Consider the following 14,389-nt stretch of genomic DNA (forward strand, 5'->3'; position numbering starts at 1 on the left):
TTTCTGTTTCACTCTGACTGCCCTGGTGCAACACTGCCTAAGGTATCTCTGTAAAGGCCCCAAACAGGAGAAGATATTTACAAACCAAGCTTCCAACAGACATTTATTTGTTTGGGTTGAAATCAATGCACATGAACGAGTGTCGCTCCCGTGTGCTGCGCACCTTTGCCATCAGGTAAAACACAGGCCAAATAGGATCGTATGACCAGGACAGCAGCCTGTCTTCTTTTCCACAACCAGCCACACAAACACAGCCGGCAAACACAGAGCAAAACAGGTCAGGATCCTCCCCGTCTCCTTCCTGGCCATCCTCCCTGCCTGCCCAAGCACTGCACAGCAGCTGAAGTCTGGCTCCTGGGGCCTGGAGGGGTGGAGGTAGGAATGAATTTGGGGACCAAGCAGTGGATCAAGGGCCCTTCCTGGCCTTTGTCTCCCTCTTGGCCCAACAAAACATCCTGGCTCAGGAATTCACCCTTCCCAAGGCCTGGGGAAGGTGAGCACAGTGAGAGGGGTCTTGTAGGCCCTGAGCCACGGGTCTGCGTGGGTCACAGCGAGCACCCACATTGCTCCACGTCTGGCTGCAGCGCTGCCAGGCACAGCAGCCACGGGACAGTGTCTGGAAGAGCAGGGAGCAAAAGAGGCCCGATCTGTCCCACCAGCTCCAGGCTGGATGCTACTGATGCTGGCCTGTCACTGCTGCTTGAGCAACAGCCCCGGCCATGTATTGCGGTGCGGAGGCACCTCGTGCTGTTACACCAGGCTGGCAAAGCGGAGGGAAGCTCCCTGCGACCCACTCACCTCTGTGATCCACAGGGCGCTCCCCCCAGCCCGCAGTGGAGCCTCCCCAAAGCAAGGGGAACACCAGGAACCGGCAAGGGGTGTTTGTAGGATGCAGTAGGTCGTTAACAATGAGCAGCACAAAATGTAAGCAGGCTTCAGACTGAGACCGCTGAGGTCAGCTCAGAGGAGACCTGAACCACAGCGGGGTCAAGTTTGCTAGAGATGGCCAGGTACCGTGACAGCCCTGGGGCCCTGCACCCCAGCCTGTGAGGGTGCAGAGGGACTGCTTAAGAGCTCATGGACTTTCATTGCTGCTGGTAAGAACCACATGGAGAGGAGATTGTTCAGGAAGGACAAGTGAGTGGAAACCCCCTTTCAAAGGTTAGAGAACTGGGATTTCTGGCAGTGCTGATAGAGAAATGCAGGAGGAACTTGGACCTGCTTGTGACATTGCACCAGGAAGGGTCCCACCTGTGTGGTTTTATAGGGATGAATGTGCTTTCAGGTGCAATGAGAAGAGACAGGTGGGCTGTGACCTCTCTGGCACAGAAACGCCAGCCCCTGGGCCAGGCAGAGGCACCCACCACCTCCAGGCCCACCAGCAAGCTGCAGCAGGGCTGAGCTGAAGGCCTCAGAACTTTGGCCAGAGGGCAGCCCAAGCTCCTGGGCAGCCACCCAAAGGGGAAGCCACCCCAGGCCACCCAGTGAAACCACAACACCCTACAGGGCAGGCAGTGCTGGAGATGTGAGAGGCCTTCACACCCCCTGAGGAGAGCCCCTGTCCTCCTGCAGTGGGTGTAGCAGCTCTGGCTGTGCCATCTCCACATGGGGATGCTCAGAAGGGACAGCAGGACCGAGACACTGCGTGACCTCAGGGTGCTGTGAGCCCTTCACACAGGACTTAGCTCATGGTGCCAAGCCCAGGGGCACTGGATGGGCGCTGGAGGGCAGGGCTGAGTGCCCTCTTGGCAGTGAGGGTGCCTCTCACCTGCTCTCTCCACCTTCCCTGCCACATTTATAGTCTCCCGTTTGGATTCATCTTCCTTTGCATGTTGCTCTGTTCTTCTGATTTTGTCTCCTTTCCTCTTTTTCTCTAGTTTCCTCTTTGTCCTTGGAGCTGAAACTGAACCCAGTAATAGCAAGGTGGGGAAAGCAGATCATCTGCCTGTAGTTCAACACACTACAGCTGTGCTCAGGTGAAAACACCACAAGAATTAGCCCTTCATTCAGCCGGCTCAGGGGACTGCCCTTCCCACTTCCCACAGATCTACCCAGAGCCATAGGGGACTTGGCAATAACATCAAGGCAAACACAACAAAACCCAGACCAGAGACATTCCCCACAAAGAGTCCTTAGGAACCATCCCACAGAGACTCACGAGTTGGTACAAGGCCAAGGATGAGATCTGTGGCAACAGCTTGTCTTGGATGGTGGAGCACAATGTTCTCCAAACGTTAGCTCCGAGTGCTTGTTTTATTACTCTGGCAGGTGCAGAACCTCTTTGTCGTGGGCTCACTGCTGCACACACCTCTGCCAAGCTGAGCTCAGGTGGGATTCAGTGTTTGGGATGTCATGGAGGAGACGACCGTTGACGTGGCACCAAGGAGACATGCCATCATTCAAGCTTGCACCAGCCTACTCGGAAAGTCTCTTCAGTGGCGGTGCTGCAGTGGGAAGCATGAATAATGACGGGAGGTTGAAACTCTCAGAGGACAGCAGATAGTGGACTCTGGCTGGAGACCTGGGGAGAAAAGGAAAGACATAGGAAACTATGGGTTGCAACCACATTATTCCCTTCATGCTTCTCTCCATCTCCTCGGCCTCCTCCCAGCCGTCACCACTGCTGCCTCCCTTCCAGCCCCTCTCAGGATGCAGTGGGGCTCTGGCATCTTTCCACAGTGACTGCCCCATAAAGCAGGGCTGCAGCCTGGTGAACCCTCACACCCCGTTCCTGCTGTGCCAGGAGCTCTGTGTCCCACATATCAGTGCTCACCCACCCCACATGGGCAGCCCCAGTACCCCAAGGAGCCCCTGTCACCCAGCACAGGAGGCGTACACTACCACGGTCATGTCCTGTGCAGAGGAGCTGGGGACTGGCTACATGATGGAGCAGGTGAAGCCACAGCACTCCTTGAGCAGCGTGAGGCCTGTCTTGGTCATATACGGGGCGGAGGTTTGCTGCCCCCTGGAAGTCATTTTCTTCTCTTTGACAGGAGCTATGGAGAGAGGCATTGTTACCTTTAGGGTTGGTGTCTGCTTGCTGACAAAGGCACAGGCCCTTTGCTTCTTCTGAGAGCTCCTCTAAGGGTTGTGGTGCTGCCCCTCCTCACGCAGAGGCACGGGGACCCCAGGCAGGAGATGCCCACCACACTGCAGAGGTGTTCCTCCAGCAGTGATGGAGGCACGGTGAAGGGTGGCCTGCCACCAGAGGCCATGAAGAGAGGATGGCTGGATGGATACCATGACTTGTGACCTCAGCCTAACTGTGTGATGAAACGGAAGGGGATGGTTAGAAAAGGTCAGATGAAGTACAGGAACCATGAAAGGACACCCACTTGTCCCAGTTCTCATAGGACGTGTTGGCTGAGAAGTGCCAGGAGGGTAAATGGAAGCACAGCATCTCTACTGATTTGTGATGTTTCCACAATATGATCTCAAGCACCAGCACCCCAAAGTTGCCATTTCCCCACACCTTCCTCCAGCAACAGACGGCCTCCAGGTAAGCTCGCCCCACGAAGACCAATGAAATCTTGTGAACAAAGTGCTTAGAGAAGGGAGAAACTGGCAGGGAGGTTCAATGGGAGGAATAAAACTCATCAGCCACCTACTTGCTTTCTGGAGGTAGCTTTTGGAGAGCTTACTTTGCAGGAATTCTGCCATTTCCTTGTCTTCTTCTCTCTCCCTGTGATAAAGAGATTGGTTAGCACCCGGGAAAGGAGCAGCGAGACTTCTGGCAAGGCATAGCACCGATCTAAGGACAGACTGCACTGTCCTCATTGCAAGGAATAAATTGTACCCAGCTACCTGAGCCTCTCAAACTCCACATCGTCCACCAGAAAATCCCGAGTTTCCACCAGCTTGTGTATCTGCTGCACCAGCTCCTCCTCCCTCTGCTTCTCCTCGTTGGACTTCTCAGTCTCTGCAGCACAAGGAGCATATTTCACACAACAGCAGGGGTCAACACTCCCGTGCCAAGGCCAAACTTGCTCTGCCCCACTTGGAAGCAGATATGACAGCAGGGGGAAAATCCAACCCAAAGAGCCTGGACCCAGATACAGGCTGCTAAATAAGCAAGAACCTCATCTCAAACCACCTGGGTCTGGTGTGATCAAACTTTGAATTTTGAGTTTCTCACCAAAATTCCACGGGGATGAGCATTGCTAGATGCAACTGGGAGCTTCACAAAGCAGAGAAAGGGTCACTAAGCAAAGTGGCCTCACTGGTCGGACACCATGGTTCTCTAGGGGTCACTGCTGAAGAAGGTGGGCACCTGGTCCCAAGGTGCTCAGAAATGTCAGATTCAGATGTCATCCTTCTGCCAGGATGTGCCTAACTCACATTTCCCATGCCAGCACACCCAACCATGGTCTTAGTCTCCAGAGACCCCACCTGGCTGCCACTCAGCTAAGTCCTTGAGAAACCAACCAGGGATCCAAGTGACTCAAAAAGAGAAGGGGGGAATTATCACCAATGCCCAAGTGCTCTGGGAACACGTCGCACCACTATCCCATATAGAGAAAGACATGAAAACAAACACAATCCACTGCTTTTCATAGCCTTAATCCCTGCTGAGCACCGTCCCCGTGATCTTACCCAGTGCATCTGACCTTTCAAAACATTGTCAGCCTACATGGGCTCCATCCACCCCCAACGACAAGGATGAGCACAAGTGTCTGCCAGGCTATTTTGAATGTACTAGCCCTGGTTGTCACCTGCACCCCCAGACTGACCTCCCTTAAGCAGTATGGGGCCCATTTGTGCCACGTATCTTTGGGCAGTGAGTCAGTGAAGACCCAGGAAACTCTCACATCACTGTGATGTCATGTTCTTTATAAATTGGTACATACTGGTAAGCAGGATACATGGAGATCCTTGGGGATTGGGCTAGATGACCTTTAAAGGTTCCTTCCAACCCAAACCACTCTATGACTCTTTAAGATGATAGAGGAGTGTTAAATCTAAATGGAGAGCTATCTTGGGAGGAAATTGTGACTGTCTGTGCTGCAGCTATTTAACACCATTTCTGAATTCAGCAGCCAGCTCCAAAATCAATCCAGCACACGATGGATCAATCTCCAGTTTTCCTTCAGCTAAATAAAAATGCAGCAAAATTCACAGTATGGGGCGAGCCCTGCCAGCAGGGTCTCAGCAGTTACGTAAACTGTGTATTGATCTGTAGTTTAAAGTCTGCTATGTGTTGATGGGAGGTGCTGCTGGGGGGGGCTGAGCAGAAGGAATTCATTATCATCATGTTAGGAACACCCCCCGAAAACAAAGGCTTCTCCTCCAGTTGTGCTCTTGTACCGGGAGTGATTTTGAGCTGCTTCCCGGCATAAAATGCTGATCTGAGACACAGCCACTGGTCTTTCACCATGAAGAGTTAATGGAAAGTCATAGGGCCATGGCCACAGCCTCCTGCAGCAGCTCCCACCTGTCTGGTGGGAACTGAAGCACTTTACAATGTCATTAGGATGCCATGAAAATCAGAAACATCAGGCTGGCCACAAACATATCGGCTTAGTTGGAGTTAGTTAGCAGTCTCCATTCCTGAGTTAGAGCATGTCAGAGTTAACCCACTGTACAAACACTGCACCTTTTTTTTCCAACCTGCTGATGTCAGAGTCCATCATGACCACGCTATCTCTCTGAATTATTAAAGGCACTTTGGTCTGGTGAGATTTCATGCCACAGGTCTGGCTGAGCTCTCAGTAAGCACTGACGTCTTTGAATGCTTCTCTGAATCAAACCTCAACACCCATTTTTATGAATGATCTGCTGCTACAGCCTCACAAAGCCAGCAATTTGCGGAATTTTTCCAGCACAGCCTGATTTGAGCCAAGTTATGAAGAAGGCAAAAAGAGCATCCCTCATGTAAGCAGCATTCCTGCTTCAGCTGAACCTGGGAACACTGAAAAGACTTGAAATTAAAGACCAAAGCAGATGAAGGAAAGCCACCCACATTCCTCAATCTTCAGAAAACAACAAGTTTAATTCTGTTCCTAAGCCACCATTTAAGTCAAGCCTTAATTTACAAACTAGAAGATGTTTGAATTAAAAATCCCTATCAGATGTGGGTCTACATTTCTCATGCAGCTCCCGTCTTCATGGCAGAATCTTCCCCCCTCCCCAGCCTGAACCTCCCTCTGATGTGGCCAGATTATATTAATCTGACCAAGACCTGCATATCAAGCAGCAGCTGGGCTCTAACCTGCCTCAGTTGCGTGCTGGTGTTTCACAAGCACACACAGCACAGTGACACTACAGCAGCAGAAAAAGTCTCTGCCACCCTTGGCTTGGGGACAACCTCGGGTGCAGACCCACTGAGCTGAGCTGCTCTGGGAAGCAGATGTGCACAGCCGGACCCAGGCATCGCCCCCTGCTACCCACTCTGTGGTCTCAGTGAGCACAGCATCTTCAGCGAGGTACCTGTGGTGGAAGTAACCGAGGTCTGGATCTTAAGGCTCACATGAGTACAAATAAGCAGGGACCTGACTCCCACCTGGTCCTGAAAACACAGCCAGAGTCCTTCCTGGGGCTGAATGGGGATGTCCTAGGAGGAGGCACAGCTTTATGAACAGTGATGGCAACAGTGTGTGGGGAAGCCTTTCCTGTTCTTTCTTATTCGAACCTGGAGTTGTTTGGTGTGTGTTTTCATTAAAGTATTTTAGCTGAAGGGGATCCTTTAGAGAGCTGAGATTTGGCCACAGAAGGGCAGGTCTGGCTGTGACAGGGACACCCAGCACCCACCTTACCCTGGCTGCAACCAGGAGCCCTGCCCTGCCGCTGACAGACATCTCTGATATGGTCACAGCACCAATTCATTGCTTTCCATGTTCTTGAGGCCTCTGAAGGCCTCTCTCATCCTGCTGCCTCCAAGGTATGGTCTCACAGTGTCCCCTGGTTCTCCCCTCAACTCCCCCAAGCCATGTTCTCGGTGGACACGGCAGGTCCCACCATTCACTGCAACCTAACTCAACCCTTCCCTGTCTTCCCTCTCTACCAGACCCACACTGCTCCTCAGAGAACCCTTATTCCTCCCCCTTCTGTTTCCTCTGGTGTCTGCCCAGGCTTGCACACGGTCTCCCTGTCCCGAGAAAGATCTCAGGTCAGACCCCAGGAGCCACGTTCCTGCTGCTCATGCACTGCCTTCAGCTGCAGCATCTCTGGGAGCATCCCAAAGGGGACCTGGTGAAGAGCTTCTTGGATTTCATGGCAATCTTTCTGCTGAGTGCAGAGGCAGGGCGCAGCTCTTTTAAGTTCTACAAAGCCTTACCTGGAAGGGCTATCAGTTTCTGAAGCTCCTTTTTCAGCCGGCTGATTTCTTTGCAAAGCTGAATGTCATCCATCCTGCAGAGACACAAATGAAACCACTGAGGGAAATGCTGGGAGAGGAAAGGCGTAAAACGTCCAGAGCAAAACCCAACACGTGCCCTCAGTGCCCACAGTGGGGAGCGCAGATCTACCTGCCTTCCCATGGGAATCGGCAGCCACTTCATCTCAGAGCTGCTTTTGCAGCTAAAAGGGTTGTGTCACCGGCTGTTGGCAAAGCAAAAGTTTTGTCACTCTGATGACAATGATACCTTATTAAAACCTGGCACATGCAATAGCAGCTGTGATTCTTCTCAAAAAAAAAAAAAAATTACATTCCTTAAATAGCAAAATCCAAAAGCAAAGGGAAACTGCCACCACCAAGAAAAGTCTGACACTTTAATACTGGCTTTCTGCAGAAAGAAAAAAGTCAGAAAAATGAAATACGACACAGGGGAAAAGTGTGCAAACTTTGCAGGTACCCGCTGAGGAGCAAGGTCATTTCAACAAGAGAAAAGGTGCCTGCTGAAGCCATGGACAATGAAATCATCTCACGCCAGCAGCAAGGCACCAAGAAGGACAAGCCCGAGGAGGCACCGAGCTTAGCTCAGGTGTCAGCGGCAGGGTGGCACACACCATGCTGGGGCAGTGTGGTGATGCCCGGGGAGGAAGAGGAAGCACCACAGATGCTCAGCCACCCCCAAAGGTGCACCGGTGCAAGTGCAGCTAGTGGGGAAGGCTTAACCCAATTTACTCATTGATTTATGAGTAAAAGAAAAGTATCACAGGCTTGTGCCCTCACTTGGACAAGTCCGAGGAATGATGATGTCTGGTCACAGGGAACTTTAATGCCTCAGTTTGAAGAGGTTTGTGCACTCTCCAACAGTGAGGGAAACCCCAACAGCTGACAGTGCTCATGGCTGAGACCTCTCACTACCGGGAACCAAGCCGCCCTCAAGCATCCCCCCCAGGTAGGTGACACCAGAAGGTGAGAGAAGTCACAACTCCACTAACCAAGTGCTGCCCCTGGTTCGTCGCTGTGTTCCCCACCACTCTCCTGCCAGCAGCCTCTAGCATTAGAGCCCTCCTTGCTTTGTTCAAGGTCCTTTCCTCAAAGTCCTCCTGCCTTCTGCCAGCAGCTCGTACGCAGAGAGAGCAAAGGTCCGAGGGCCACCGAGCCCCATCTGCCTCCCTCTAGTCTCCAGCACTGCATTAGCCTGGGGCTGGCCAAGGCCAGCCACATCTCCAACCAAAGCATGGTGAGACTGACCCATCTGACACTTCTGTTCCTGTCCTGAGCCCTCCCTGAACACCTCTCACATTATGCCTCACTGGGAGGACTGGGAAAAGCCAAAGTTGCATCCTGAGCCCCAGCACTGTCCACCCAGCCAGCAGCTGCTAAAGCAGCTTCTCCTCGGCACTGAGGCACCCAGGAAACAAAGATCCCTACTCAGGGGATTTGGGCCACTGGCTCATTTGAAATCAAGGAATCAGAAACCCTTTTTTTTTTTTTTTTTTTTTTTTTTTTTTTACCTTGACAGAGACTCTGTATGTCCTCCTGAACCCTACCAAGCACCCCAGCATCTTAGCATGAGCTTCCCAAGGTCATCCAAGACGTGAAGGCAGGAGAAATCACTCCTTGGATGCTGTGCAGGGTGCATGGCAAAGCATCCAACCTGGAAGAGCTCAGCTGAGATTTTTAGCAAGCTCCACATCTGTGAGTGATGAGAAACCCTAAAACACGACCCGTGTCTACAGATAATACACAGTCGACTCACGAGCTGGTGCCACCTTGAGCAGATGTGCTTTTGTTATTAAAAGCCCTGCCTGCACCTTCAGTAATCCTGCCGGCCCTTCCACTGAGTCACGCCGTCCACCCGTCTGGGATGAGTCACGCTGGAGCTACTTGAAGCTGCAGCTTTGTCAGCTGTGCCGAGGACACCAGAAATATTAATTAGAGAAAGGAAAACGAACAGACTGATGAAGAGGAACCCCGTGTGATATTGCTGTAGCAGAAGAATATCCCAGGCGGAGGAAGTCTTTCCTCTTGGCTCTGTTATTCCCTTGCTCCATCTGACAGTGTCTTCACTTGTTTGCAGACTGCACTGAGCAGGTCCACCAATGCTAAGGGCTGGCAGCTGTGCGGGGAGAAGAGGGAGGTCTGTCTGTTCTCGTATCGCCTGCTCCTCGTGCCTTGGTGGCTGAGCCCTGAGCTTCTGCGAAGAGCATGAGCAGGAGGGCTGCACAGGACACATGGGCAACTGGCTGATCAGCGGTGATAGACTTATTGAAATTAAAATAAAGGGTCAAATGATAACTGAAATATTAAAACTAGAATTGAATTAAATCATTTGAAAACTGATAATAAAATTAATGAATGGGCGGTAATAAAAATTGACATTTCAATAAAACTCGGGAGAGGCTGCAAACGCAAGCACCCAGGAGGCTGCTGCTGAAGCTGGGATTATTTCTGCCACCTGAGATAACGTTGCAGCATCAGCCACGGCCGTGCTGCCCACCTGGCCCTGGGATCAGAGCAGGTCACTCCTGCACAGAGCAGGTGAGGTGTGAAGCTGCACCTCTCGTAGGAAATTCAGACCTTTCTTTTGCCCTATAAAGGGAGAAATACCCGGAGTGCCGTTGTTTTCCACAGCACAGACATCTCAGAAATGTTGGAACGTTGTAGGTTGACATCTCCAGCAAGAAGAAAACGCTGATCCCTATGGACTGACTAGACAAGTCACATCTCTGCTTGGTGACACATCAACAGAGATGTCTGTCTCCCTGTGCCCTACAGTCCAACTGATCCTATTTTTTCCCCCCATTGGGAAAAAAAGCCCCACTGCAGCCCCACATCCTCATCCTGTCTAAACCCGTGGTGCAGAAGCCAGAGCTGGGAGTTCCTTTGTCCCCGCCAGTGACTCCCAGCTGCTCAGACATACAGTTGTGGTGCCTCCAAAAACTTCCCAGTGATGAATTTTGCAGTTGTACTCACCCCAGGACATAGAAAACAAAAAAATGGGATACAGAAAACCAAGAGCTGTGAGTTTTGACAGCACCTGTGAGATTTAGGTACTGGTTGCCATGGAAAGCATTTAAGTACTTCACTTTTTATGACTTCCAAAGATCCTTTTCAGCAATAGATCGGGGACAAAATGTGCTGATCCCTCACAGAGGTCATCACTCCAAATCTGAGCCATGAGACCACAGCCCGGCTCACGGCTACCGCAGGCAGTGGGTTTACATGGGCACTGCCAGGCTCCTGTCATCCCTGTGGTGCAGCAGCCTGTTAAGTGCTGCAGCCCGGTAAATACATAAATACTTTTTTTTTTTTGCAATTACCATTTAAAAATCACAGGTTTGGGGCTGACCTGACAGCATGGGAGCTCAGGACTGGGCTGACTATAGCAAGTTAGTGATATTAAAAAGCATAATCAATTCAGACCATGAATGCTAGTATCATTGCAATTCAAATCATAACTGCTTGGTGAATTTTGATTTGGGTCATTGAGATTTTAATGAGGCCAACAAATAACATCTCACTTCCATGTGCATGGCATGTTCCCTCTTTGCCCACACCAGGACTTTGAGGGTTGCCCTAGGGCAGTGCAGGGAGCTGGGAGCCCCATTTCCATGGGTCTGACTCGGCTTTCTGCAGCCCTGAGCTGACCCAGAGCATGGCCCTCATCATATTCCTGGCTCAGAGGCATCTTGGCCGAGTACCCTGCTTTGCCTCTTGCTGATGGCATGCAGGTCTTGCAAGCTGGAGACCACATGCATGATATGCAGAGCTGTACTGGGAGCACCGCCTGCTTATCTCATGCTGCAGTGAACCTTCCAGCCCCTTGGATCTTTGCTTTTTTTCTCAGCTGCCTCCCAGTCGCCTCTGCCCGTTAAACCAGTCAGGACTGCAGACCCCAGTGGCCCCAGAGGGGCTGTGCAGCTTTGTCGCAGCTTTGCTTCATGAGCTTTTCTCTTGTGGCCATCCCTCTGCGTCAAACTGGCTTTATTTCTGCCTTTTCAGTAAAGCTCTCGACACAGTTTCTCATAAGATCCTACTGGACAAAATGTCCAGCATACAGCTAGACAAAAACATCATCCGATGGGTGAAAAACTGGCTGACAGGCAGGGCTCAAAGCGTTGTGGTAAATGGGCAGCCTGTCACCAGTGGGGTCCCCCAGGGCTCCATTTTAGGACCAGCTCTCTTCAATGTTTTTATAAACAATTTGGATGTTGGACTAGAAGGTGTTTTGAGCAAATTTGCTGATGACACTAAACTTGGAGTTGTTGACTCTGTCGATGGTGGAAAGGCCTTGCAGAGAGATCTGGACAGGTTGGAGAGCTGGGTGGTCACCAACCGCATGAAGTTTAACAAGGCAAGTACCAGGTCCTGCACCTGGGACGGGGCAACCCTGGCTGTACATACAGACTGGGTGACGAGACTGGAGAGCAGCCCTGCAGAGAGGGATCTGGGGGTCGTGGTTGACAGCAAGTTGAATATGAGCCAGCAGTGTGCCCTGGCAGCCAAGAGGGACAACCATATCCTGGGGTGCATCAAGCACGGCACTGCTAGTCGGTTGAGGGAAGGGATTGTCCCACTCTACTCCATGCTGGTGCAGCCTCACCTCGAGTACTGTGTGCAGTTCTGGGCACCGCAGTACAGAAAGGACATGAAACTGCTGGAGAGTGTCCAGAGGAGGGCAATGAAGATGGTGATGGGCCTAGAGGGGAAGACGTATGAGGAGCAGCTGAGGTCACTGGGCCTGTTCAGCCTGGAGAAGAGGAGGCTGAGGGGAAACCTCATCGTGGCCTGCAGCTTCCTCACGAGGAGGAGTGGAGGGGCAGGTGCCGATCTGTTCTCCTTAATCACCAGTGACAGGACCCACGGGAATGGTGTCAAGCTGAGGCCGGGGAGGTTTAGGCTGGACATCAGGAAGAGGTTCTTCACTGAGAGAGGGTGGTCGCACACTGGAACAGGCTCCCCAGGGACGCAGTCACAGCACCAAGCCTGTCAGAGTTCAAGAAGCATTTGGACTGTGCTCTCAGACATGTGGTCTGAATTTCTGGCAGACCTGTGTCTGGCAGTCCTGTGTGGGGCCAGGAGCTGATCCTTGTGGGTCTCTTCCAACTCGGGATATTCTATGATTCTGTGATTCTTTTTGTCAGGGCCACTTTGATCTTGGCACTCTGTGCACCCAAATTCTCCGTGCTGATACTCCAAAAGGGAAGAGCTCAGTGGAGACCATTGTGCCGATAACCTGGAGCGTGGGTTAGTCAGTCCTTCTCCTCCCACACCATAGCAGATCCCGATATATATCCTGAGAAAATGTTCTTCATCACCCTCAGTCACTGCAGCACAGTGACTATTGATTGCCTTAAATATGAAAGGCATCCAGAATTTTACTCCAAAACTGTTTTGACTATAGCCCTGAGCCCTGGAGAAAACCCTTCCCTCCACGCCTGGCTGCAAAGGCTGTGCTGGGAATGAGGGATCGAAGCTGGTTCAGACACATCGGTGCTGGGAGGATGCGTAACACTGCAGCGTGGGGACAGAAAACTGCAGCCACATGGCTCTTCAACAGCCAGAGATCTGCGTGCTGAGGCAAAGTAGTATCTCCAGAGAGCAGCAATGAGCCACCAAACCTCAGGGCCCTTCCCAGTCCCAGCTCAAGAGCTGAACATGAACCTGCTAAGACAGGGTGCTTGTGGTGGAACACGGGCACATTTTAGCTTGGTTAAATGCATGCCATCAACTCTGCTTGCATAGAAATAGGTTGGCTCTCAGCACTCACATGTATCGCAGCTCTGACTCCCTCCTCACCAGGATCTCCCTAATCCTCTCAATTTTGAAGAGCTCCCCTTCGATGTCATCGATGGTGGTGGTGGAGTCAGCCATGGAAACAATTTCATCCTCTGTAAAGGAAAACAGAGCCACATCAGCCAGCAGCTGACATTTAAGGTGCTGAGGAAGATGGGGTTTCCCAGACCCCCTGCAAACACCAGACAGCATCATCAGTAAGCATGTGCAGTTTTAAGCTCTTTTCCAAATTGCTGCTGCAAGAGGAAACAGCCTGACACATTCATGGAAAGAGAACTTCGGGAAACCCACTTGGGGAAAGAGTCAGGAAAAGGGGGTGTCATTGACTCAGGACAAGAGGCAAAAACATCACAGCAAAATGTGAGAAAGACAGGCTCTCATATTTCAGAAGAGCATGGTGGCAAGCTGGGATGAGAGTCCAGCAGGCATCATCCTGCTCTGACCACCAGCTCTACCTCCACTGATGTCCCACTGATTCACACAGTGCCTGCAAGCCTGCACAGCCCGCAGCAGCCCCCAGCCTGTTTTACGGGCTAGATGAGGCCAGCTCCCAGCTCCCTGCCAGTCTGGCTCTCAGCATCATGTCACCAAGCTTGTTATCAGTGACGTGCAGCAGCGCATCCATCACACGCAGGCTAATCTGGCTCTCCTGTGATGTACACACAGGAGATGTGTACAGGATGCAGCACAGGGCGGGGAGGGGGGGCTCAGCAGCTACAGCAAGGCCAGGATATGAGAAAATGTTAACAATCCCATAAAGCAGGGGTGCTTCCTTTGGATCTCCACAGTGCACATCTTTGCTGCGAGACTTTGCCTTTCTGCAGCCCTGTGATTTCGCCCATGCAGGGCAGGAAGAGATCAGTACAAAGGCACAAGGCAAAGCACCCCGCACTCACCAGTCCTCTGCACATCACTAAAAACTGCTGGAGGAATCGTTCCCAGAGTGAGGCATGTTTCCAAAGCTGCTGGTGGAGAAGGTTTAATAGCGGAAATATGAATAGTTTAGGTTAGCATAACTGGTTTGGGGAATGGTTCTCTTCCCTTTCTGGCTTAGAAACTAATGAGGATTACTTGGAGAATGCCTCCCTCTCCAGCAGCCATCCAGGCCACCTTCAGCCAACACCAGCATGCCAAATCCTCGGTCATTCGCCATCCTGAACTCTTGGGATGCTTCTAGGAGACAGTGCCTGCTCAGGACGGACCAAAGGATATGTGGGCTGAATGCGCTGCCTCCCATCAGCTCTTGCCTCTGCTGCAGACAAG

The 14,389-nt window shown here is 51.7% G+C and overlaps 1 protein-coding gene across 2 annotated transcripts in view; it reads right to left on the reverse strand.

Annotated features, from left to right (window-relative positions):
- Positions 1-812: 812 nt before the first annotated feature.
- Positions 813-14,389, reverse strand: part of LOC118175955 (bMERB domain-containing protein 1-like) — a 17,767-nt gene continuing 4,190 nt past the window's right edge. Inside the window, exons 2-7 of one of the 2 annotated variants that reach the window (XM_035342636.1) lie at positions 13,101-13,221; positions 7,274-7,347; positions 3,805-3,919; positions 3,609-3,682; positions 2,845-2,996; positions 813-2,521 (exon numbers count right to left, since the gene is read on the reverse strand). In XM_035342636.1, the coding sequence (XP_035198527.1) occupies positions 2,878-2,996; positions 3,609-3,682; positions 3,805-3,919; positions 7,274-7,347; positions 13,101-13,221 (503 nt within the window). In that variant the 3' untranslated portion in view covers positions 813-2,521; positions 2,845-2,877. Of the gene's footprint in view, positions 2,522-2,841; positions 2,997-3,608; positions 3,683-3,804; positions 3,920-7,273; positions 7,348-13,100; positions 13,222-14,389 lie in introns of both variants that reach the window. The other variant, XM_035342635.1, reaches the window with a different exon arrangement.

The sequence above is a fragment of the Oxyura jamaicensis genome, chromosome 18 (genome assembly GCF_011077185.1).
Source record: "Oxyura jamaicensis isolate SHBP4307 breed ruddy duck chromosome 18, BPBGC_Ojam_1.0, whole genome shotgun sequence".
NCBI lineage: Eukaryota > Metazoa > Chordata > Aves > Anseriformes > Anatidae > Oxyura > Oxyura jamaicensis.